Source organism: Falco rusticolus, chromosome 2 (genome assembly GCF_015220075.1).
Source record: "Falco rusticolus isolate bFalRus1 chromosome 2, bFalRus1.pri, whole genome shotgun sequence".
Lineage (NCBI taxonomy): Eukaryota > Metazoa > Chordata > Aves > Falconiformes > Falconidae > Falco > Falco rusticolus.
In genome coordinates this window covers 83,910,955-83,936,998 of record NC_051188.1, presented here as the reverse complement: position 1 = coordinate 83,936,998, position 26,044 = coordinate 83,910,955, and the positions used below count along the sequence as shown (strand labels likewise).

The window sequence follows — 26,044 nt, the reverse complement described above, 5'->3', positions numbered from 1 at the left end:
AACAGAAACAGGAAACATTAGTAATACTGAAAAATGGCGGGGGGGGGGGGTGGGGGTGGGGTGGGGGGAAGGAGTGGGGATGGGGAGCACAGCAAAGTGTTTTTGGTTTTGGTAGGGGTTTTTTGTTTTTTAAAATACCAATATATCTATCACAAAGATTTTATATTCTTACAAGAAGAACCTCCATAACATATAATGCTAATGTGGACTTAGAAGTTTGGGGCAAAAATACAGGTAAATAAAATGAAGTAACAGATTCTTAAATATGATGACTATCAGTTTCTACAGTGAAATAATTTTTGCACACAACTTGGAAATTACACATTCTGGTTTTCAGGTTGTTTTCATGAAGTTATTAAAATTAAGGCTTGCTATCTAAACTAGCAAATTGTCCAGAATATTCTACAAAGCATTTTTTCAGTGCCAGATAAATTCATCACTTCTTTTTTTGATATTCAGACTAAGAAGATGGGATACAGGATCCTAATACTGTAAAGCTAAGTAATAATACTAGGAGTAAGTATTCAGTAAGGACAAAATAGAATTTGTCCTCTTGTAATGCACTTCAAATACATAAGTTTTTAAAGCATAGCTACACAAATGATAACGACCAGACCAAGATCAACCAGCCATCTCTTGGCTTAAGAGTAATTGTGGAGGCTTAAAAGGCTGGGTATGTTTGTTTCTCTTCTTGATTACTCTGACTTAATTCTTTTAGGCCCATCCTCCAAGAGTGTAGTGTTAATGCTTATTGTTACAATGCTAAGTTGACAAACAGAGAAATATGGTACAAATCAAAATAAATCAAGTTTTGTAGTACCATAATAACATAGTAACAAAAATTCTGAGGATTTTAATGAAAATTGTTTTGCTTCACTGAAAAAATACCCCAAATTATTCTGTGATCAGGAGAACTAAAGAGGTTATGTTTCCTCCTAATTTGTGTTACGTCTTTACCCACTCTGGCACCCATCTCATCTCTTATCCAATTCATAATACAGCCTATCTTCCTCTCAGATGCTAGTCTAGCAAGGTAATCACATTTCCTAAAACTGATCTGGGTCTATGCATGCACTGACTGGGCAGCCAGTATGAATAGGATGACTCGCCAGTTTACTCTGTCTCTCAAAATATAAAAACATCCAAGCTGTAACTGCTTTTTCATAGGGTACACCAGTATGAGGTTCTACACTCACCACAGGTTCTCATGAAATTTCCAGAATCTTTTAAATCATTACTACTTTGCTGTCTGTCAGTCCATCTATCCATCAATCCAAATCTGACAGAAGGACAGAATTCCTACTCACATAAATCTTGTTCCTCCAGAAAACCAGACAAAAACTTAAGCAGGTCTGTATCTAATAACTGAGAACACAAAACTGTAACAAGATCTGAAAAAATTAACTCGCTTCTTCCCACCTCAAGGAATAAAATATGCTTGCTTACTTACTTACAAGAAATAAAATATTAGCTTACTTGGAAGTATGCATGATTGTATCCTATGTTTTGAAGAACGGCAGTCTTACAAGTAGATAAACCCATTGGACTATGACTGAAGGTTATCCTTTGTTCCACAAACTGAACTTTAGTAACACCAAGCTAAGGAAAAAAAAAAAAAAAAAAAAAAAAAGAAAACAAGCAAACTAAATAACATATTACAGTACAAATGAATGATTCAGCCTAATTTTCTTCTTATTACATAATGAGCTAATACACTTGTGGAAATGCATAATTTAGAAGTATCCAAATAGATAAACACAGTTTGTATGTGAGACAAGATTTACTCAATGTATTGAACTTATCTAGACTCAAAGTGACCAGACACAACCCCAAAGATATTTCTGGGATAGGTTCAAGACAATTAAAATATTTTAATTAAATTTAATTTAACAGCACAAGCTCCATTATTTATTTATTTTTAATACAAATGTGTTATCAGGACAAGATACTTCAGAGTTTTTAAAAGCAGTAGAAATCAATATTCTAATTTACACACATTTACATATGGCAATTTCCAAGGCTTCAAAAGAAAAGAAAAGAAAAGAAAAAAAGATACTCAAGAAAAAGAAAATAAAAGAGAGAGCAGGCACATCAAAATGAAGAAAAGAGTTTTCTTTGTTCCCAAAATGGAAGTTTTAAAGCATGCAGCCAGTAGAATATAAGGGTGGGGAGGGGAGTGCCTCCTTCACACCCCCTAGCATGTAACATGAGATAACAAAGTATTCACCGAAGCTAAATTCCACTGTTTGGAAGACTACCCAAGACTTTGCTTTCCAAATTATCAAGTACCATGCTCAAATATCAGCACAAAGCTACATTATAACCTGCTGTTACACTGAAGCTCCAAAACATACCTTCCCAAACATACCTTGATTTTTGTTCCTTTAATACATCTCTAAAGAACTATCATACTATCTCTCAATCTTTCTTTGGTCAAGCTAAGTGAGGCAAAAATAATAATTACCACTTAACATATAAGGACTACTTAGTTGTGGTGCCAAAATTAATATATCATCAAAAGCAAGAAAAAGGCAAATTGTCTTTGTTTTGCCTCCTACACCATGTCTTTGGAGCAATATTATTTTGTTAAACATGTCAAAAAGAACCCATATGAGATTAAAATAAATTTTGACTACTTGTTAATAGAAATATATTGAAATTACTTGTTTAAAAAAAAAAACCCAACATTTTTCTTCTCTAAACCTGCTGTATGAATTGTTACCTTTGCAAAACATTTCAACATAATCGTGTTTCCTTTATGCACACACAAGTTGAATTCTCCGGCTTCTGGAGACTTGAACCCTGGATGCCAAACAACTTCACACTCCAGATCTCTATAGGCCTCCACAAAGCCTAAGTAAATGTGCGTAATTTACACATTACAACATACACATGTACAATTATCAAATTACATTGCATAATTAGAAATAACATAAGCACATTAAAGTGAAATGACCTTTTATTACTGAAGACTAAGCCTACATTTCAAAGATGTTGAACAGTATGCTGAATACTAAGCAAAATTAGTTTGTCATGAGAATTGAGAATTGCATAATCTGCTTATTAGTATCCTGCATTAAAACACACTCGAATTTGACTCATTTTTTAGCCATGAATTACTCAATCAACATTTTTAAAAGTGAAAGAATAGACTATCCTTCTTGTAGAATAACAGCTTTGGGAAAGACCATATACATTTTCTTGCCTACATTCAAGTCTGCACTTGTATCAGCAGAAATATATTTCCTCAAGAATCATGGCACATCAAGTTCCTCATCCAGCCAAATCTTGTTTGAACTGTGTAATGCTAATTCAGTTAGCAATTAGTTCTTTAATAATGGATCTCCAACATACTCCTGCAGAACACTATCTTCCAAAGGACATTTCTAACAAATATTGATCCATAATGCCAGAGGGAACTAATCCCAGATTGAATTCCATTTGTGTCACTCAGACTGCCTACATCAACTTCTTAGCAGCTTCATTCACACACTGCTTTTGGAAAATTTTGTATCCTGATGAGCTGTATGATATTGCTAACTGCCATTAAAAAGCTGCCTCACTTTTGAAATATCGGCAATCTGTGTTGAGAAAAATGATTAAGTAAGCACTGCTGGCTGGACATAACGGACTGGACTGAGTATGCACTCAGGGTAGGGCTTATACAGGGAGTGCTGCTATGGTATTAACACTGTGACCTGATACTAATTTTGGCATACACTGTGACCTGATACTACTTTTGGCATACACTGATCCTGACACAAAGCTAAACAATAGAGTATATAGCATCAGCTGAAGATTCGTGTTATTTAACATTTTTGACATTGAAGATATGTGCACACACTGTACTTGCTTAGTATACCTTTGACTGGCTGTATAGAAAACGCAGTTCCTCTGTCTGTAATTACAGGTTTCCAAGTAAACTCAGCAGGATGGTTTCTGGGGTTGTATACCCTGACAGTTGTTCTAAATTCTGTTTCTGCTTGGTAGCCAGGAATAGGATTTAAAATCAGTTCCTTTGCAGATAGCTCAAGTTCAACAGACACTGCTTTTGCAACTACCAGCACGTGCCCAAGGTGTTGTTTATTTATTGTGTAAGTGAAAGATCTGTAATGTAAAAATATATATTTCTCAATATTTTCATGTATTTATTAAATTTTACTCTGACTACAACTTACGTAAAAATCTAATCATTAGCAAGAAAATATTTAACAAAACAAGTGAGTGTGGACACTCAGTTAAGGCAAGAGAAAGCAATTTGCAATCATTTTGCATACAAATTAAATCACGTCAAAAGTGAAGACCATCCCAAAGGGTGATCAATCTCATACAGCCATTTTAACAGCATTAACAAGGTGAGAGTTCCATCTCCACACCAGAAGGCTAGAAAACAGTTTGTCTACATTTACCCATGAGCTGCATCAAAAAATCTGAGCATAGATGCAGTGATGCAACACTATGCCAGAAAGAGCACAGTATTTTCCATAAAAAGTTCTCCTAACAAATACTTTGTAATAGCAAACTTTTTTCCCCGATATACTTGTGGCTATATGGGCTTTTGACGGAACAGTTTGTTTTACTGAAACCCTAACAAACATTACGGTATGTTGCAAAATTTTGCAACATATAACTGCATCAATTATTGCAATACCACCATAAATGAGTGTACACCATTAACGCTTGTCATAATTACATTGAGTTAAAACCAGTCACGGTTTTTTTTATTCTACTATTGCAAAGAAAATATGCAAATCAAGATAAATATAAGAAGCCTTACCTTTTAAACCTTCCAAGAGTGTTTGTCTCAAATACGACTGGAATATGAGTCTTTGTAAGAGGAGGCACCACCTGAGACAGTGGACTTGTGTGCTGTAATTCATCAATTTCAATCTCAATTTGTATCCATATATGAACTAACAAGTTATTGATGATGTGCAGTTTTCTGGCTGTTGTAGAATACACACAAACATCACCAAAATCCATAGTAGAAGGACCTGGAATGTAAGAAATTAAATCTTCAACTTTACAAGGTAAAAGTTAATGTAAGGAAGCATGACTACTAAAACATTTTGATCAAATTTTTTAGTTTCTAAAATTACAGAATTAATTAGCTAGAATAATACTGCAGCAGAACAAATTCAGACTAAAATTTGCAAGTAAATACAATGCATGTTCCATGAATGTTTTCAGTAGTACAACTCAAAAGCCAGCACCATTTATTTCTTAATTCCGTCTGTGTTAGCCAGCTATTAAAATAGGAAAAGTGATGTGCTAATTACTAAAGGCATTATTAATAATCATATATACTACTTTTTATTAATCAGACATTTAAATAGCTAGACAACTAGTAATTCACTGAGAATTTATATACTCAACCTGTTCATTTGTTTCCTGATGTGTGACCATTTGGTTTAATAACTCATGTATTTTTATGGTGACAAAATTATCTCACTATTTTATTTACTGCTATCACCAGTTCTTATGCTGGTCTGCAAACTTTAGTGCTCATGGCACTAAGTAAACCTTTTACAAAACTCTTAAGTACTTCCTGTATTAATATGTTTATCTTAGTCTACCTTTCCCCAAGTGTTTCAGTATACACAGCTACACTATTCAAGTTCTTGCTTCATTAAAAACAAAAAAAGCCCATAAAGTAGTGAAAATTCTCACTTTGCTGCTAAGTAAACAAGTAAGTTGCTTTTAAAACAACTTACACATTTAGTAACCAAATCAAAAATCTTACCAATGAGTATTTGATGAAGCTGCTTGGATGTCAAAGTTAGACTACAATCTTCCTTCTCTTGGGTAGAAGATGGCATAGCGCTAAGCCCACTCCAAATCTGTGATAAGCACAAGACATCTCAGAGCAGGATCAAAACTCTTATGCTTTTTTATATGGTAAACACATTATGTTTACATTACTACTCAAACATTTAACTTACTTCTTTGATTGAAGATTTAGAACCAATCGGTGCCAATTTTTGACACGTTAATAGGCAATTCTCATCTAAAGGAAGCATTTTGAACTGTAGCTTCTCCTTGTGAAAATCTGTGACTGAGATCTTTGGTGACATAAGCCCTTCAGCTGGTTTAAGGCCTATGCTCACGGAATTATTATGAATATAAAACTGCCTATAGGGGAGGGAAAAAAAAGAATATGGAAATCTACAAGTCTGAGCACTCCGTGTTCTACACATTACACAATTTAATATTTTTAAACATAACAAATAATACTTTAAGTAGGAATATTTCATTATAAAAAAAACCCCAAGTACAGAAAATGCCTTAAAAATTCTTTTATTGTTTTGTTTAGGCAAGGATTAATATCTGATGCACATCTGTGGCACTCATTTAGCTAAACAGGCTGCAAGCATTATGACTAAAAAAATATAAATATGATATCATGTCTAAAACACCTCTTAAAGAACAATTAAGTTGCAAAGGCAAGCACCTAAAAGTTAGAAAATGCCAAGATTACAGAGGATCCTTTAATTGTATATGCCTGAACTAGACCATTTATAGCTGAATTTTCAGAGCAATTAACTTTTTTGGTCAAAGTCCAACTCCAATCAATTTCACCTGCAACCAAGATATTTGAAACTTTCAGAGATCTTACACAGATGTTTCATATCAAGTATTCAGAAAATTATCACCACGTTTGACAGTAACAGTGAAATTCATCTGACAACTGAAATTTGCTCTCTTCTTGCTTCTCAGGCAATATACTGTGAATGTATGTGTTATGGTCATATAAACAACAGCTCACCCACTACACAACACCAGTTCCTTTCAAGAAAACCATACACCAGTGCATGCATAAAAATAAATCCAGCCCAGCAGGCCTTGTCAGAATCATGATGTCTATACACAGAGCAAGGTAAACTGAGATTACAAGAATAATCCACTGACATTATTACTTTTTAAATAATGTGCCCTGCAAATTTAACACTCTTAAGCTATTGCTTCTCTTGCTTTAGAAGCTTTATAGGCTTTTTTTGTTTTTAATAAAACTTTTAAAAGTAGCAGAGCTGTCAGTTCTGCTTTTCCATGATTTTGTTCTACAGCATACCCACCAAATACACAAATTCATGAAGTGAGATAAAAGATAAAAGATAAGGCTAGAAGACCAATACAGTCCTTTAATCTTATCTGCTTCATTCCAGAAATTATATCAGAATTTACATACTGAATCCATCACTTTGCGTGTGCTAGACATACTAGCTGGAATTACATACAATTTATTATATAAAAAGAAAAGAGAATCCAACACAGTCAATGTTGTTTTTCTATTAACCACAACCAACTTTTCTTAAAATTTGGCATCTTATTTTAAGTTCATTTTAATTTCAAGTTCCATGCCTCTATCCTGACATTTTACCCAAGAAGTGATCTCCATCTAAATGATTATTTAGAAAAAAAACAGATTCTAAATGCATTATAAATGAAGGTCCCAAGCTCACAAGCATTTCAACACAGGACAAATTTAGGTATATGATTGGTACCACTATGTTCATTCTGCAAATATATACACATATTTTTGACATGAGCCTAAAGTATTTATTTATCCTCTAAACAAAGCCTTACCTAGCAGCATCTTTTTTCAAACGACGTTGTCTTGAACTAGAAATGAAGTCTGCATAGTATTGCTTATGTGCTTCTTTTGACAGTCTTTCACAGTCAGTGTAAGAAAACTCTGGATCTATATAATTGTATCTCTCAGTCTTTGTGAAAATAGTCCTAAATATTTAAAGATAATTGTAGTTTAACTACATGTGTAAAATGATTCTTGTTAGAATGAAAACATATTGATTTTGCTACATATATATTTCATTGCAAACATTCTTTTTATCACAACTGATCATTAATATTTGTCCTTCTCAAGGCAACCATAAAAATGAAATATTGAAACTGTAATAGCTGCATTTGTAGTTTCACATAAGAAAAGCAATTCAAGAAATTTATTTGCAAGAGGCTCAAGGTTAAGTAGAATGCAATGATTTTTAAAGAACTTTCAGCCTAAAAAAAAAATAGCAGTAAACTGGTACATGATCTTGATCTACTCTACAGTATACATAAATGTGTGGTTTTAAATATTAATACTGACATAATTTTTACCTGTACTTTTTATTCCGTTCACTAGGCCTAATGCTGGCTGTGCGGTCATTCGGAAAAGCTGTAAGTGCATCACCCTTACAATTCCTATTTATCCGGTGAGTATGAAATTGTGTTTGGGTTGATTTAAGTACTGCCACAGGTGCTGTATCGGTGCACTGTCCTGTGCCATCAGCTACAAAATGTCCAGTTTCATTGGAAATCATTGGTGTTATACCTTAAAATTCAAATGAAATGTTACATACACTTCATTAATGCTTTCTAAACAAAAAGAATTAGAAAAATATTTTTTAATTTATACTGTTTCACCCAGCAGCAGAACAGTCACGCACCCCATTACGTTTTCCTCAGACATGAGGGAAGAAGACATTCAGACCATACTAACAGCCAACTGCCTTCCCTAGCCAAGGCCACAAACAAATAGTAGAGCCCAAACCACTACTACTATGTTCAGCTGTGATGCTTTGTCTTGCACATGCACATGACCAAACACTCAGAGCTGCCTCTGTCACAACACTGTCTGCAGTGTCTTAAAGCTTGCTTTAACAGTTGCAAACACAGGCATGATTTTTGACAACGAACTCCCAAGCTATCACAACTGAAAAAGAGAGCTCAGGTCTTTTTCACTGCAGTTTTAGAAAAAAGCATATACATTAAAGAGAAAAAATATGACAGAAACTAGGCTATGTGCTTGCCCACCTCTACTTACATAGAGCTGCACACTTAAGACAGCACTATAAATAATTAAAATTTTCAACTGTCCCTTCCTCCCTCACCTGCAAAAAAAATGATGCATTAATCTAAACATATTTGGCTTACCCACTGTAGCCTTACATCACTCTAAAATGGCTACAGAAAAAAAAAAAAGAAAAAAACCGAGCTTTCCACTCTCCAGACTATAGGAGTGATGACAACTTCCACTGCCCAGGGAGGCGCAGATAGCAAGAATCTTCATTCCAGTCTCTTCCCCCGCTCCCCTCCCCTCCCTGAATACAGAAAGAAGTACACATAGCCATCCACAGAAACAGAGAACAGGAAGATATAGAACCCATCTATATAATGATCTGAAAAAATTCACTTTCACTTCACACTTCAATGAAGCTTAAAAGCAAAATATAGATATCAGTAGCCTACAGACTACAAATACCCCTCATAACCTCTTTATAATACATAGCAGCAGAATGGGGACATTAACAGAGTAAATGGTAGACAACAGCATTTAGAAAAGCTGACTAAACTTGAATACTACATTAAATCTTTGATCCACAGAAACATATTTTAATTGTGTTTTTGAAGCAAGAAAACTGCAGGAGTTCTTGATTCCAGCAACAAAACCCAGAAAGTGCCCAACTTTAGTTTCTCATCTATTCTTGGTTGTCATGGACTTGAAATACCTCCTGAAAGTAGCAGGAATATTCAGTGGCTTATTAACCATTCTGATAATTGTAGAAGGAACAGCATTTTATCCTGACTTTCCAACGACTTCCTCTTTATATTTCCTCACAATGCTCTCTTTGAAAGAAATGGGTACTGCCTCCCTGTTTTGCATTAGTGAGTACATCTTCAAGTGGGCAGCAGTCAGTTAAGGGGTATTCAAGGTCCCCTCCTTATCTACACACAGAAACTAGATGCACCACTGTACAGGACAGCCCTGTTGCACTACTACTACCTGCAGATGCTATAGCATATTTGATGCTAGAAAAAAGTTACAATTCCCATGATTGGTGTTAAAATCGGGTGACAGGCTTAGACAAATCTGTAAAGTAGTTGTTCATGAGACATGTTAAGAATGTGAGGAGCAAAGTAGAGACGGATTACTGCATATCCTGAAAGATTCTTTATGCTGGTATAAGCTTCATAGGATGGGAAGAGTCGATGGACATGAGACAGGTAGCAAGGTAGCAGGCTGCATTAACTAGCACATTCATCTGGCAGTTGTAATTTTCAGTCAATAAAGAACACCCCATTATCGTTCCTAACTTCTTTCTGTGCTTTACCCCTCTCTCTGCTTCTAACTGAAACATACTAGCACTGTGCAATTGCATCGCTGTCAAAAACCGAAGCCTTTTCTGATTCATGAAAGTTAAATAATCATATGATGAAAATTTATGCTTTAATAGTTTGGTTTTTGTTAAAATATGGGGCGGGCGTTACCATTATTTTAGGGATTGGTTCATACTCTTATGAAATATATGTCATACAACTGAGCATTCCTTCAACTGCCAAAGAGATACTATTATTTAAACACCAAACTAAAAACAGTAAAAAATTTCTTTTAAAATGTTAAAAAATGTACTTTTGAAACATTTTATCACTTGTCACTTATATTTTAGCATCTTACCAGGATTAATTTTGAATAATACGTTTTTTCGTTTAGATTTGCACACACCAATAAAGCTCAAATATATCTGGTGGAAGGATTTTGTCGTCAAAACCTGTAAATTATTTTTCTCTAGTCCTGTACCAATGATATCAACAACTTGCTTCACTTCAAGTGTTCCTATTTGATGTGGAGAAAATGAAAATATCACATCCTGGAAAAGAAAAGTTGTTATGAGACATATGAGGCAGAAAACCAGAGGAAAATTTTGTATAATTCCCTGTTTGAGTCATTTGTCTTAATATTTACTTCTAAGATAGGTGTTCAAAACTGGTCTTTTTGGAATTTGCCAACTGCCGCACAAAGTAGCCATATAAGGAAATATAAAACTGCTACACATTAGAACACCACAAAGTCTCACTTGCTCATTTCTGGACAAATTGTTCTCTCATGCCCCGAGTTACAGATTTGTGAAATTATAATTTTTTCCATATTCAAATTAAATTCAGCAATGTTTCTTCCATTAAAAGAAATATTATCTTACTTGAGTATTTGTGATTTACTGAAAGAAATCAAAAGGATCCTGCAAAGGTTTGAGTATAAATACACTCAATATATACTCAATATAAAAATAAAAAAACTAAAGCCAGGAAAAACCTGGGTAAAGTTTCTTTAGTACTACAATTATTTTTTCCAAATTTAAAATAATGCTTGTTGATTTCTGGAGTACAGGAAAAAGCATTAAAAGACTCTACATCAGGAGAAAAAAAACTATATATTTGGCTAATATTAAATGTCATGGCTACTCATATGAAATTGGTTTACTTTCAAGAAATTCCTTCATTGACTACTGTAAAGTAATCTGCATATCTACATAATCTAAGAGAAAGAGGTAGTTACCTTTGCAGATTTTTGTTTAATTTTTCCTTTTTCAGGAGAAATGTTAAAGTGAGCCATCTTACGGAAGCTGAATGTTACTGGAAGGAACTTGGATTCATTTTCGAGTGTGCATAGAACTTGTGTTTGTTCACCCAAGAAACAGTCCATAAACTTAATCACTGGTCCTGGCCTAAAGGTTAACATGACAGGAAGCCCAGAACCCGTCAAAGCTAAGACCATGTGATGAGGAAGATGTGCTGCATTAGACAAACACAAAAAACAAACAAAAAAACCCTCACACACCTATTATCTTACAAACAGAAAAGTCATGCTGTAGTAGTATGGTTGCAAAACCAAAATAATACCGCAATACAATATGATTTATAAAGTGATTTTCTATAAATTTAACACAGACATGTTTGCTTATGATAGCTGTTAAAATAATGTATTCCCTCATTAAGGAAGTTGAGGATGATCAAGTATGCACTTGAAAATGCACAAAACCGGCATTACCAAAATGCTGGTTACTTGCAAATGGCTGGGTTGTTTTTTCGGGGGGGGGGGGGGGGGGCGGGTATGTCCTCCAAATATTTACATTTCTAACTAAGTTCTAGGTGTTCACTACCAGAAGGTGTATTCATGACACACGATTCCCTCCTCCTTTCTACTCACTGTTTAAAGAGGTTTTGGTGCTTAAGCATTAAAGATGTAAGTTACAATAATTTATTTGTATTGAGATAAATAAACTAAACATAGGTTTCTCATAAAACTGCTGGGAAGGTGAAGAAAGTAAAAAATCCTCAAAATACAGTTTTATCATCCATATATACATTTTTGATGGGGACTATACATTTCTGATAACATACTCATGATTGCTGTGTCACCGTCACTGAGGGCCTGCAGATAGCCACCTGTATTCCCAACAGCTTCAAATCTCAGAAACAGTACATAATCTTGCTTTGCTGAGTCATTCACACCAAAGTTTCTTTTACATTTTCTGCAAGAATCACAATGACTGATTACAAGATTGGGAAAAAAATGACCAAACAAAACCCCAACCCTCAGAAAAATCAAGGCTTATTTTTCATCATCCAATCTGGCTTCTTTGCTGTTGGTTACAGCTTGAACAAATTATTATTATACTTCCTTTCAAAAAATGGAACAGTAACAAATTTAAGCTTAACAATAACTGTATGCTTATTATACTAGTCATTTGATATCTTTTCCAGTCTATTACTGTTCTCTAAACTAATAGTACATGCATAACAATCACTTATAATTAGAGTTTAAGCAAGGGGAAATGGCAAGAATGCATTTAATTTTTCTTTTCCTTATCTGAAGAATAAATGTTCCTTTATGCTTACTTTTTATTTAATGGAATGAAAGCTCTCCGAAATTTTTCAGTCTCTTGGTGATTAAATATATATAATCTTTCATAATGCTGCACGTATACTATATCTTTATGAAATACATGTGCAATCATTAAAAAGCACTTAATTTGACACTGTAGCACACTCTCAACAATCTTTATAGAGACTCAACATATTTAATGGGAGCTGTAATTAGTTCTCTTGGCAAAATCCAATAAAATTCTTTGTCTTGCAAAACAAGATTAACCAATTCTCGGTTCAAATACTTCCTTAATATATTACAAAACATCTCAGAAATAATCACTTCAGACTTCGCTTTCTTATTTGTACTATCACACCAAACAATTTCTTTTAACACATATAAATATGTAAGAAATCATTCAGAAAAATATTTGCAGAAAAATATTCATTAACATAGAATTATTTCCTGTAACACAGCTTTTTATAGAATAGTTTAGACCAATCAACTTGTATGTGTGTGTCTAATTTGAACCACTCACTTTGGACTAAAGCACAACGTAACCAAAGATTTCTCATAAGGTAGCAAGGTTCCTTGATTGGGAATGCACAAGATCAAGGTAGAAACATCTACATCTCTTGTTCTATTTTTCAGGGTTAGGTCTTGTAAAACAGCATCTGTACTCCTCTGAAGATCTGTCCCCTAAAAAATAATCACAATGTGGAAAAGTTCAGCCTATTCTGCTTCCCCTTCTGTGTTTGGTGGGGTTTTTTCCTACACATACATTTTCATATCTTTCCCAACAAGTAGGAATTCATAACATCAGTAATAGCATTGACATATTTACATATCACATGGCTTATTAAGAGATTTTTAAACAGCAATTTCATGTCAATGTTTTTAATTCCCTTTTTTAAAGATTATGCTCACTCAGGTGATTTCACTGTCCAAGAAAAAAAAATTAAACCACAGATGCCTAACATTTCAGAAAACCAAAATATATTTTGATAACTTCTACTAAATAATAAGTAGTCCAGTATGATTTCAAGCAGAACTTCTCAAAAAAAAAAAAAAAAAAAAAAAAAACCAACAAAACAAAACAAACCACATCTAGGGAACATACTTAACATTGTTAAAGTTAAGATGTTACACAATGAAACAGAAATATCTGAAAAAAACTTAATTCCAAGGTTAAACTATTGTAAAAAATTTGTTGGTTGGACAGAAGTTTCAAAAAACCTACTGATCAGGAAATAGTGTGACATAGTAAATGCTACTAGAAGATTAATGTTGAGAAACAAAAAACGCAAAAGTAGAAATGAAAACAAGTTTTCAAATAAAATAAAAAGCAGAAGTTTCTTACCATCTCTTCTCCAATGGCATTGTCTTCCAGTACTGCTACCCAGTCCATACACTCAGGACTTTCATTGTATAAAGTTACTTGTTCAGTCTTTGAAGACCCAAAGTAAACTGGTCCAAAGTTAATGCATTCCACTACATTTCCACAAGATGCTCCTAGAACTTTAAGAACTTGTTCAACCACAACAGCTTTGATCCATACTTCAGTGCAGCCACGACTTTCCAACTCCACTCTGTCAGCAGGAGTAGCAAGCAGCAACACGTAATGTAGAAAAGTGTTAGAAATAATCAGTTTGGTTTATATTAGAACCTATGCAAAACTGAACCAAATCAGAGCATATAAACCACTGACTTTCCATAGGTAAACTAAGCAGGGCCAGGAGGGAAGAAAGTGTGCTTGACAATGCGATACCTAGCAGGAGTAGCACTAATTAGGGAGAATCACACATTACATGGTGGAGTTTGGGGGAGCTTTTTGAGTTTTCCCCTTTTTTAATGTTTGAAACAATAGGAATGACATCTCAAAAGAATCAGAGATGCCCAGAGAACTTTGTATATAGATACCAATTTTGGCACATATTTAGTAATTTTCTCTTGGGCATCTGAAGGAAGCATAAAAGAACTGCGGCTGTTCCTGCCTGAATGCTTCATCTTGATACCATAAACGAAGGGGTCATATAGACATTGCACAAATCTTTGTTATTAGCATTCTACTGGAACAAAGCATATTTTTATTTTTTGCACAAAACAAATTAAGTAATATAACTTATTGTTCTAACAGAATCAGCTATCCTTTTGAATAGCCTCTGAATAGATCTGAAAAAAAATAAGAATTGTTTTCAATAGTCAGATATGTAACTACACAAAGGATCTGGGAGATGATCTCAAACTTTCTAAAGATCATCTTTCAACTTCTGAAACATGATTATGGGATTCTCCAGGACAGAAAAGAGTTCTTAAAAAAATATATAAAAATAGATTCCACTGAAAAGAATTTTGCTTGCACATAGAAGCAAAATGCTTAGGGAAGGCAGATGGAAATAAACAGGGTGTTTTCACCAAAACTGTACTACTTCTCCAAGTTAGATTCCTGTCAAATATCCATTGTAAGACTTTCAATATTACCCTGGTTTTTTTAAATACAAATATACACACCTGTATACACATATATTAATATATTTATGCAAGGCTTGACAAGGAAACAAGATTTCATTTAGTCTAAAAGACACAGCAGTGACCACTAAGAAATGCCACATTCACTGAAAGAATATGTATAATTTAAGGCAGGAAATGGGTGAAGGATGAAATCTGACCTCTGTAGGGTTACGTTCTTTCAGTTTAGTAAGCAAACTATCTACTAGACAGCAGGAGGCAGTAGCCGTTTAACCAAGGTGGGGTGAAGAAAACAGTGGTGGTAGCCTGGACAGCAAAGGAAAGGCAGAAAGCATGACACTTCGCAACCAAAAAGTTGAAACTCAGTAATTGAAGAAAACGTATGAAGGAACATGTAAAAGGCAAATACAGATATTGTCTTCCTTGTCATTCTAACAGAATTTTTCTCCTTTTGTTGGATTTCCTTTTCCAACAGGCTACAAAAAGTAAGAACAGAAAGAACTGAACTTTAAGTCATATAACTCAATAATTTAAAAACAAAAACTGGAAACACACACACACAAAAAAGGGGAAAAAAACCCAACCACACCCTATGCACTATTAAAAGAAAAGTGGATTTGAAAAGGACTTTCCAGATTGCTGTCCATTTCCAAATTATGGCACTTCCTAAAAAGTCTATATTCACCATTTGAAGAGACACAAGGTAGGCATTTAAAAATAGTCTATTCTAAATAGTTAGTAGTTGCAAATATATTCCGTCCATTTAAAATAAGATACACAAAAGGACATCATAATGTTTCCAAGACTCCTGAAGCACATAGAGCCAAAAGAAAAATAGCAAAGTCACAGAAGCTACAAAATGTAAGGATCACTGGATGTGCAGAAAGGTGAAAGATAGAAAAGCTCTTGTTTAATTGTATACAGAGATCTGCAAACATCCCATATCATTACAACTTACAAGAGACCTTTAATAACACAGCCAGGTACACAATTTATGCATCACTGTTTTGTGGAGATAATGTATTTATCAAATTAATATAATAAAAATAAATGTGGAGGATAGCAACTGATACCTAGGAGCTTAGCTTTTTAGATAAACATCCATAATAAAGACTAGAATTAATAATGGACACAAATGTAATTTATAGAGCTGGATTTCTTCAGTCATACACTCACTTTATCACTTCTTCGATGATTCTGGGTACATCTGTGCAGATATCCACTTTAACTGTCTTTATAGATTTCGGCTCTACCACTCCACTGATAGGTTCTATGTTAAGCAGGACAACCCCATCATATGATATTTTAAAGGTACCTAAAAGAAACAGAATAATAAACAGAATGCCACACAACATGAAGTTGTAGATTTATATTCCTCTATTACACATTTGTAATGCAGATATTCACAAGCAGTACATTTTCTTATGGAAACAGGACACAGTTAATCTTTTTCAAAACTAGTTCTAACAAAGTAGATCATTATTTCTAGGGCTTCTTTAAATATTGCACACATGTCAAATGCCACTTTGCAAGTTGGATTGTAACAAAAAATGTACTCACATTCCAAGCAAAAGTGACTATATCATAAAGTAGCTGTAAGTAACATTTTCTAAGTTGAGAGCTATTTCATAAAAAGCTCTAGGCAGCTACCGTAACCAGAAAGTTCGGTGCATATTGCAGGTAACAATACTTCTCACGAGCTGGCATGTACACAATACAATTTATTGCAGAAGAGAACAGTGAACATTTTGAGGTTATAAAAATAATTTTTTAAATGTGAAACAATTATTAAATGTGCATTTAACCAGCAGCATTAATTATCTGTAATTACATTGTAGATAGGAAGAAAATATTGCAGAAGTTGTAGGAAAAATGCACTGTTTGACCTCAGACAATAGATAATCTCTGATATGAGATCAGAAGCAGGAACAACGGACTCATTTTGTGTATGGGATGACATGTGAAATGCAATCTTTGAGTCACAGGCCAGCATGCAGCACTTCCTGTTGACATAGTTTACACGCTGCCTGTTAGTGTGACCTACTGCATTATGATTTACAGTCTACAGAAACACACTTTCAGCAGCTCTTCCTTTGTCTGCCCTCAATACATTCTTCACTAACTACCGCTTTCATTCTAATTTTACATGTGTCCAGTCCTGCAAAACTCCATCATGCAGCCTCCATGTATCATGCTACAGTTTATAATACAACCAGTTCCCATGCAACATGAGTAATTTCACATCATGCAAATTAGCTGTAGATGCATATGTAAAGTAGGTTATCTCCTTTTCTTTATCTAATCATAATTTCTCAAAGTAAGAAGTTAGTATGTACAAGAGCCAACTATGTAAACTACATATTACATCTTTAAGTTGAGCTGTCCAGACAAAAAATACAAACTACTTTTCCCTTACTTTTGGGGTGAAAAAAAATTCTCTTCTAACTAGACAGCCATTTGGGTTTTTGTTTTTGGGTTTTTTTTTTAATATTGCAAACCAACTCTGTGTTTCTACAATTGTGTATTTTCTCTTGGTATAATATTCTTTGTGGAAATCTATAAAGCAAATGTTCTCACAACCTTGGCCTAATGCAAATGAAGATACCTTGTGATACAATAAACTGTACAAGTAAGGAACAAAAATAATTAACTGCCTTAAATTTGTTGTTTAACATGCACAATTGCCACCCTAATTCTGGAGAAAGGTGTCTGCAGCTTTGTTCAATGGAAAAAGCAGTTAAATAGGTTACTCAGATCATATAAGTGCTCTTATGCTCCATTCTCCAATGCTTCTTATACTCCTTAGAAAGGTCCCTCACAGAAGCTGAAGGCTGCATGTTTTGAAAGCTGTATGATTTCAAAAAGCTATGGCAGCAAGGCAAAGGACCTCTCATTGTCTTCTGATAACAAATATGGTTCAATTCCCATCCTGAGGACTTAAGCTCTGAAAATACAGGGAGCCTGTAGTTGTATATTTAATAAACAGCTATTGGATTCACAGACTCTCAAAGACAACAAGCAAGAGCAGACATGATTTCCTACTATTTACACTGGGCATAGTAAGCCAGTGAGCAACTGTTATTTTTAAATCTTTCAGATGGGACTCAAAAAGAGAGAACCCCTAAAACCTGACAGTGTTCTAAATTCATTTTTCTTCCATAAGCGGAAACATAGTACCGCCTACAGAAGCAATGGGCCGTTTATATAACACCTTTAGCTACAATACTCATAAACTGCATAAGCCAGAACGTCAGTTAATTTCTACTGGGTCACTAAAGTGTTAACCTGCATAAAATTACATTTTCCAAGAAAATAAAATATTTGTATAATTTAACACATACTAAATATTTACCTGAAGATGATCCATGGTTAGTAATACTAATCCCCTTACTAATTATTTTACTGTTTGCAATCACCGCACCAAAATTAATCTCTGACTCAATTTCCAGATAACAGCACGGACTTAATCTGCAGAGAAAAGACATGGTTATATTTTCCCAAAACTTGAAAATACCTTTGCATTTTTAAAGAACTTTGATTAAGCATTCCAATGGAAGAGAGCTCTCCTTTTCGTCTAGTTCTCCAACCAATGTTTATGCAACTCACTTCAGCAGTATGGTGTACCACAGTGTAGCATATATTAATGACTAATTAATGTAAGAATTAGTCAAAATCAAATGCATACATTTCTATTTAATTTTAAACACTTTATTATAGTACAAAGAACTTTAAATAAAGCTGTCTTTAGCTCCATCACAAAGTAAGACCAAATTTAACATTTACTGTATTTCAGCAGCAGCTGTCTAAACTAAAAGCAGAAAAAACATGCATGCCAGTTCCCATTTACAGTCATCTTGGTTTATGGATACTTTATGTGGCTTCAACAAAACTGATTATAACAGAAGTGGATAATGACACAAGTTATTTATATTATTTATTTAAGAGCCTAAGCCAGTATATGGCGTCACTGTATTGGGTACTGCTTACCCATAATGAAAAGATCAGATTCACTTCAGGCAACTTGTATTTTAAAGGCCCCAATCTCTAATACAATGACACCTCTGATGTCATATAAAACTGTTTGAAATCAATTGGAATTTTACATCAGTACAGCAGTCAACCTCCTCTTAACCATAAATAGGAACAAACTGCATCTCATGATCTGCATTACATGCAGACTAAATAGAGAAGACAAACAAATCTCCTTGGCCAAGCTAGGTAGATCCTGCCCACATAATCTTGCATAAGGGAAGGGGAAAAGAGGAGGGAAAGGGAGAAAGGGAAAAAAACGGTTTTGGAATCAGCAAATGCAACAAAAGAAGCTGCTTTGGGGAATAACAACACACTGGGTTTAATTCTCTTAAATAATTTATGGTGATACAAAAAAAGTAAATTAGTAAATTATTGAAAGAGATTGTCTAGACCAGCAAGATGTGGCAAAAAAAACCCAACAAAGCAATAAAATACAATAAATAAAAAACAAACACCAACACCAAAATAGGAAACAGCTATCAAGATTAAAGTACACTGGAAAAGATTGTAAATCTTCACATTCCAAGTATTCAGATATTCTTCCAGGGCTTTGTTAGAAAAGTGCGTAACAAGTATGTCTCAAGATCCAAATACATAACTTCCTAAGCAGACAGGAACAAGCATAAATTCTAACTGCAATGAAATATTCTAATAGATATGGATCTGTGCAAAAAGGGAGATAGTCAAGTCAAATGGTTTTGGTTGTTGGTTTTTTTTTTAATACTGGGTGTGTTTGTGTGGTTTGCTGGTTTGGTTTTGGCTGGGTTTTTTTATGAAGATTGAATTTACCCCTGGAAATACCTAATTTCAAATGTTTTCTTGGTATATATTTAAGCAAAAAAATATTTCCTGATTATTATATTTCAAAAAAAGAGTTTGGATGCAGAGTTTCATTTAATCATTTAAAAAAATAAGCCAAACAACAACAACAAAAAGTGAACCACAACTAGCTTGTTTGAAACATTCCCAAACCTTGAGTATATGCATTTTCTATGGCGATCAGATATTTATATAATTAAATCATTACACTTGTATTACTGATCACATCATAAGTCCATGATGTTGTAGATATTAAGCTAAGAATGTTGTCTGGTCTCTGAAACTTATAGCAAATACACGAGCCACAAATTAATACGATTAGCCACAAGATCTAGTCTCATGAGCCAGGCAAATATGTAACAGATGCTTTTTACTTGCAAACCAAACAACTGTGATATGTCACTAAAGCACAATAGAAATAAAATTCTCTTGGTGGCACATTTTACCAAATATGTGGTTACAAAAAGAAGTGGAGTGTTACTGCAGTTTAATGTTGTATGGGAAACTAACCTTTCCTACACTCTCAGTGAATCTCATCCCAGACTAAAGATTATCTTAAAATGAACAGTAGATGTGATTGAAGGAATGCCACAAATTGCTGGAAAAAAGATTAAATCTTTTCACACTTCTGTCTAATGTTGATATGGAATTAGAAATTATCAGCGTTAGCACAACCAATTTAGAATGAAGCAAAAACAAAAACCCAGAATATCTCTAGGATCTTAGAGGGACATCACCCCAATTAACCCGTGTGCTGTTATGAAATAAAATATAATCTCACTTCTGTAAGGAAACTTACTATTTGTTTTCAATACAAGTGACAGTTTAACTACATAGCATATGTGACATGCATCAGCAAACTTTCCACCAAATAGTAACAGCATCATATGAACTTTTCAGCCTCATACCCAAGCAGGGGGATATCAACTGTGTCATCTTCTATTAAAAGCAGTAGTTTATCTTGAACATCTTCTTCACTCTCAGGATAATATTCCACAAAAGCTGTAAGTTGAAGTCCACATGCAACAGGTTTTTCTGGATTTTCCACAATCAATTTAAACTGCAATTTAAAAAAAACATAAATATTGTTTTAAATTTTTAAAAATTTTTAGATTTAGAAATATATACATCTGATTCATTTTCAGAAGAATAAAAAGACTGATTTAAAATTCACAGTCAATGTTATAGAATCTCTCCCCATTTACTTAAGTAGACTTTTTACAGTAAAACAGGAATATAGAATGAATACTACTAACCCATCAAATTGCACAGCAGAGTTGGTTTAGTAAAGTATCATTTCTAGACTTTCCAGGAGAGCTCTAGCTTTTCCTACTGTTGCAACAAACCTTCTGAAGCAACACAAAATTAAGTCAGCTACTACTCAGTGCAGAATCTTTTAGTCCCTGAGAAAGTAACAAAGATTAAATCTCAGTCCAAAGCAGCAAAAAGAGGGGATAGCCTAAGAGTTTTCCCTCTGTCTGACCAACATTCAGCTGACATCAACAGAAAGTCTTACTGTACATTGAAAATCTGCGGGAAAGGCCCCATGGCACATCAAATTTTGGGGGTCATATGAAAGAAAAAAGCAGAAGCAGCTAACAGTAAGCAGCTTTTTCCTCTCTCAAAAGGTAATTCTGGATTTGTTGCTGACTGTAAGCATATGCTTATATCCAACACACGCTGCACATCTTTCCTTGAACAGAATACACAGGTAACCTACTAGCACAAAGTGGGAAATCCAGAAGTTCCTACATTCCTAGGAAAGCCTCACAGCAAGGTCTAGAGCTTCTCTGGTGTTTCAGGTCTCCATAAAATTCACATCTCTCTATGCAGAATAGGTTTCTGCTCTGTATGTCCAATTTCATTAACGTTTGCTTCTGAAAGAGTCATCCCAGTATTCTTTAAGTTTTCTGTTCCGATTTATGTTTGAAATATGCAAACATATCATTTACTACTGGTTGATTCTATTGTCTGAGCACCACCTTTATTCCTTTAAAATTTTCCTAGCAGTATAAACACTCACCTAAAGGAAATTTGCTATGTGCATCTTGATCATGGGCTTAATTTAGGAGTAGCCATGTTTTAATATTGAAGTGTGTAAAAGAATTCTCTAAAGAGAATTAAACAGTCAAGTATATTCATTCTATACAAGGGAAATACATTGTACTATGAACTTTTAATGAGACCTATAGAAAAATGCTTTGTCAGCTTCATTCCTTGAAAGGCATTTCTTTGCCATGCACTATGACAACTCAAGGAAGGTTATTTTTCAGTTCTTGTACTCTATGAATGTAATGCTTCAGAAAATTTACAGATGAGTCATACACTTCAAAGCCATGCAATCACAGATAGCAGCATAAAGTCTGGAAGTGAGAAAGGGCAGCACAACAGACCTTTCTGAAACTGAGCATGTGAAGTAGAATCTTGTCATATTGGTAGAAACTGTCATATTGGTTGTCTCACACAGAATAGCATTAAAATACTCAGCAAAAAGGCATAAGATACAAAGGTAAAAACTCATAATTTATGATTAACCTTTCCCCTGTTCTAAAATCTAAAATGTTCTAAAAGCCTTCCTGATTCTGGATCACATGAAAAAATAAGGCTGATGAAAACTAATAAAACAGAAAAAGCACTGCCCTACCAAATTAAGCACCCTGGACCGTTTCCAGCTCATTCCACAAGTATTCAGTTACATTGTAACAAAAATCAAGCTGTCTACATAATGCAAATTAGCAAATTTTAGCAGGGGGATAAAATGCCCTCAAAAAGAAAGGCTGACTACTCAGAAAGTGAAATTATCCAAGGTACTTCAATTGTCTGACAATCATTTTGATGACTACCCTGGAATGTATTTGTGCTGTGAACACAAAGCAACATCAGCTTCGGTTCAACCACCAATGCCAGTTCAACCCTTTGATGCCAATTGTGATGTAATTAATAGAAAATAAATTAGCTAGATGAAAGACCAATATAAAAATACTAACCACAGCTGGGTTTTGCTGGACCCACATAGGTTACAAGTCAAGGGCTAAACTGATTAGAATTTAGAGATGCACTTCCCTTTAAAAAGTCTGGCTATGCAGTAATTTTTCCAGAACAAATCAGATGCTATTAATAGTAACCACACTACCTTGAGAAAAGGTTGTAAAAGTCTCCTTTCTGAGAAAGCTCTCCAAAAACAAGCACCACAAATGGACCACTCCACTCAGAAGACTTAGAATACAAAACAGAAATGATGTTACAGAGCTATCAAACAGCCCTATCAAATGAAAGCAAAAAAAAATTTAAAAATTTGTGCCCTTCAGTTGATCTGGAATACTTCATAAATTTGGTGTTCACACCATAGCAAAGTGACCTGTTTCTACAAAATGCTCCTGAAGTAACAAGGAACTCATGAGCCTCTTGAGGGCTAAAATTTCTGGAAAGCACAAAGCCAGTCACTAAAGCTAAGCATGATTTGTTACCAGCAAGGGGGTTACAGCACTGGCAGATGAGGGAAGAGCAACCGATGTCATCTACTTGGACTTGTGCAAAGCTGCACAACGTCCTTGTCTCTAAACTGGAGACATATGGATTTGACAGATGGAGCACTCGGCACATAAGGAACTGGCTGGATGGTCGCACTCAGAGCTCCAGTCAGTGGCACAATGTCCAAGAGGAGACTGCTGATAAGTGACATTCCTCAGGGGTATCTATGGGACTAGTGATGTCCAACATCTTTGCTGGTGACACTGCGACTAGGTGCACCCTCAGCAAGTTTGCTGACAACACCAAGCTGGGTGGTGCAGCAAACATGCTGAAGGGAAGGGATCTCATCCAGATGGACCCTGACAGGCTTTAGAGGTGGGCCTGAGCAAACCTCATTACGTTCAACAAGGCCAAGTTGCAAGGTCCTGCATCAGAGCCAAGGGAATCCCAAGCACAAATACCGGCTGGGCAGAGAATGAATTGAGAGCAACCCCCTGCAGAAAGACTTGGGGGTGTTGGTGGATCAGAAGCTCAATACGGCCTGACAATGTGCGCCTGCACTCCAGAAAGACAACCAAATCCTGGGCTGCATCAAAAGAAGCGTGGCCAGCAGGTTGAGGGAAGGGATTCTCCCCCTCTGCTCTGCTCTTGTGAGACTCCCACTTGGACTACTGCGTTCAGCTGTGGGGCTCCTAACATCAAAAGGACATGGACCTGTTGCAGCGAGTCCAGAGGAGGGCCAGGAAGATGCTCAGAGGGCTGCAGCACCTCTCCTACGAAGACAGGCTGAGAGAGGTGGGGTTGTTCAGCCTGGAGAAGGGTCCACACAGACCTTAGAGCAGCCTTCCAGTGCCTAAAGGGGTCTACAAGAAAGCTGGAAAGGGAGTTTTTACAAGGGCATGTATCATAGGACAAGGGGGAATGGTTTAAACTGGAAGAGGATAGATTTAGGAAGAAATTCTTTACAGTGAGAGTGATGAGGCACTGGCACAGGCTGCCCAGAGAAGCTATGGATGCCCCATCCTGGCAGTGATCAAGGCCAAGTTGGATGGGGCTTTGAACAGCCTGGTCTGGTGGAAGGTGTCCCTGCCCATGGCAGGTGGGCTGAAACTAGATGATCTTTAAAGTCCCTTCCAACCCAAACCATTCTATGGGACTTGGTGTAGTAAGACATATGAGAAAGCTCATTTACTTCTACCGAAATTATGGATTCAACAAACAAGGTATGTCTCCAAATTGCTCATGACCTCATGAAAATATAGGGCTAGGGAAGGCTGTAGTTCATTTCATTTTGACTTACAGGCTTCAAATGAGCAGCCTCATTTGAAATTCTATATGGAAATATTTTTCAAGTATCATACAAATGACACTTACACATTCTCACACGAAAACAATAAATCATAACTGAATCCTTCCTCCAGAACTGTCACACATGAAGCAATCCAGGTAACTTCAGCTCTAAGAATTGCCTCTTATCCTTTCCAGTTTACCCAGTTATTCAACTAATTTTAAAATAATTTCGAATTCACTGCCAATTTCCAGTCAGTCAGTCTCATAAACTGCTCAGGCATCCATGGTAGCATTTTTCATTAGCAGTAGCTGAACACAGACAAGCATTTACACCTGCCCAAGCAGCCTCTTACACAGGACAAACCCAGCTGGGCAAACCTGGGAGCAGACGTCCCCGTACAAAACTGTAGAAAACAGAAGTGGGGCCTCAAGATGTACTTTTCCTCTGGCAATGTTCTGCACCTCGGGGGGGGCTGGCAGGTGCAAAGTGAGTGCACTGCGTACCGGTGCCTCACGGCAAGCTCGGGAGGGAAGGATACAGACCTGTGGGACCCAGGACGTGGCGTTCTCGTCAGGCCCTACTGCTATTCACACACGTAGGAGGGGTGGGGGGTGCTGTACAAACAAACACGGAGCTAAGTTGCAGAGAGTGGCAGACCTCGACAACGTTACGCCCGCCCAGGCCAGAGACCGTGAGGGGGCAGACACTCCCGGCTGCTTCCCCCCCGGCCACCCCTCACCTGGGGCCGGTGCGGCGGCAGCAGCTGGAGATGACAGCTCTCCACCCGCAGGTTCTGGACGCTGAGCGCGGCGCGGTAGCAGCCCCCCGGCACCGCGTCCCTGAAGCACAGCTCAGCCGGGGCGATGCGCACCCCGGCCACGTCCCGCCACCCACCCGCCATGGCCGCCACCTCGCTGGGGCAGCCAGCGCGGCCTGGAAACGATCGCTTAGTAACGGACGCTGGGCGCTGATTGGGAGCAAAGGAGCGGCGCTTCTAAACTCACCAATCAGAAGAGAAGAAACGGCGTAGAGGCGGGGCGGGGCGAACGGCTCGGCTCGGCTCGGCTCGGCTCGGCTCGGCCTGGCCGGGACCGCAGAGCTGGCGGGGTCCCGGCGTCGCGGTGTCGTTGCCCAAAGGAAGGGATCTTTAGCCCAAAGCTGTGTCGTTCCCTTGTGGTGTCCCCCTGGCGCACAGCCCGAGCCCGCCCTTCCTACACACACTGCCGTCCCGGCAGGTGCAGGGGGCCCCGGCAGGCAGTAGGCGGGGAGCTGCCGCGTCGTGGGCAGCAGGTCGGGCGCTGGAAGGAAGCAAAAGCTCC

At 36.4% G+C, this 26,044-nt stretch overlaps 1 protein-coding gene across 1 annotated transcript in view; it reads right to left on the bottom strand.

Moving 5' to 3' along the window:
- Window positions 1-25,626, bottom strand: part of CFAP47 (cilia and flagella associated protein 47) — a 342,925-nt gene extending 317,299 nt beyond the window's left edge. The window contains exons 1-17 of the mRNA XM_037377932.1: window positions 25,465-25,626; window positions 20,872-21,023; window positions 18,465-18,580; window positions 16,289-16,427; window positions 14,004-14,232; window positions 13,182-13,342; window positions 12,178-12,308; window positions 11,333-11,568; window positions 10,454-10,646; window positions 8,116-8,329; window positions 7,585-7,737; window positions 5,943-6,132; window positions 5,744-5,840; window positions 4,778-4,994; window positions 3,863-4,107; window positions 2,723-2,853; window positions 1,477-1,599 (exon numbers count right to left, since the gene is read on the bottom strand). Coding sequence (XP_037233829.1) covers window positions 1,477-1,599; window positions 2,723-2,853; window positions 3,863-4,107; window positions 4,778-4,994; window positions 5,744-5,840; window positions 5,943-6,132; window positions 7,585-7,737; window positions 8,116-8,329; window positions 10,454-10,646; window positions 11,333-11,568; window positions 12,178-12,308; window positions 13,182-13,342; window positions 14,004-14,232; window positions 16,289-16,427; window positions 18,465-18,580; window positions 20,872-21,023; window positions 25,465-25,626 — 2,889 coding nt within the window. The remainder of the gene's footprint in view (window positions 1-1,476; window positions 1,600-2,722; window positions 2,854-3,862; window positions 4,108-4,777; window positions 4,995-5,743; window positions 5,841-5,942; window positions 6,133-7,584; window positions 7,738-8,115; window positions 8,330-10,453; window positions 10,647-11,332; window positions 11,569-12,177; window positions 12,309-13,181; window positions 13,343-14,003; window positions 14,233-16,288; window positions 16,428-18,464; window positions 18,581-20,871; window positions 21,024-25,464) is intronic.
- Between the last annotated feature and the right edge of the window lie 418 nt (window positions 25,627-26,044).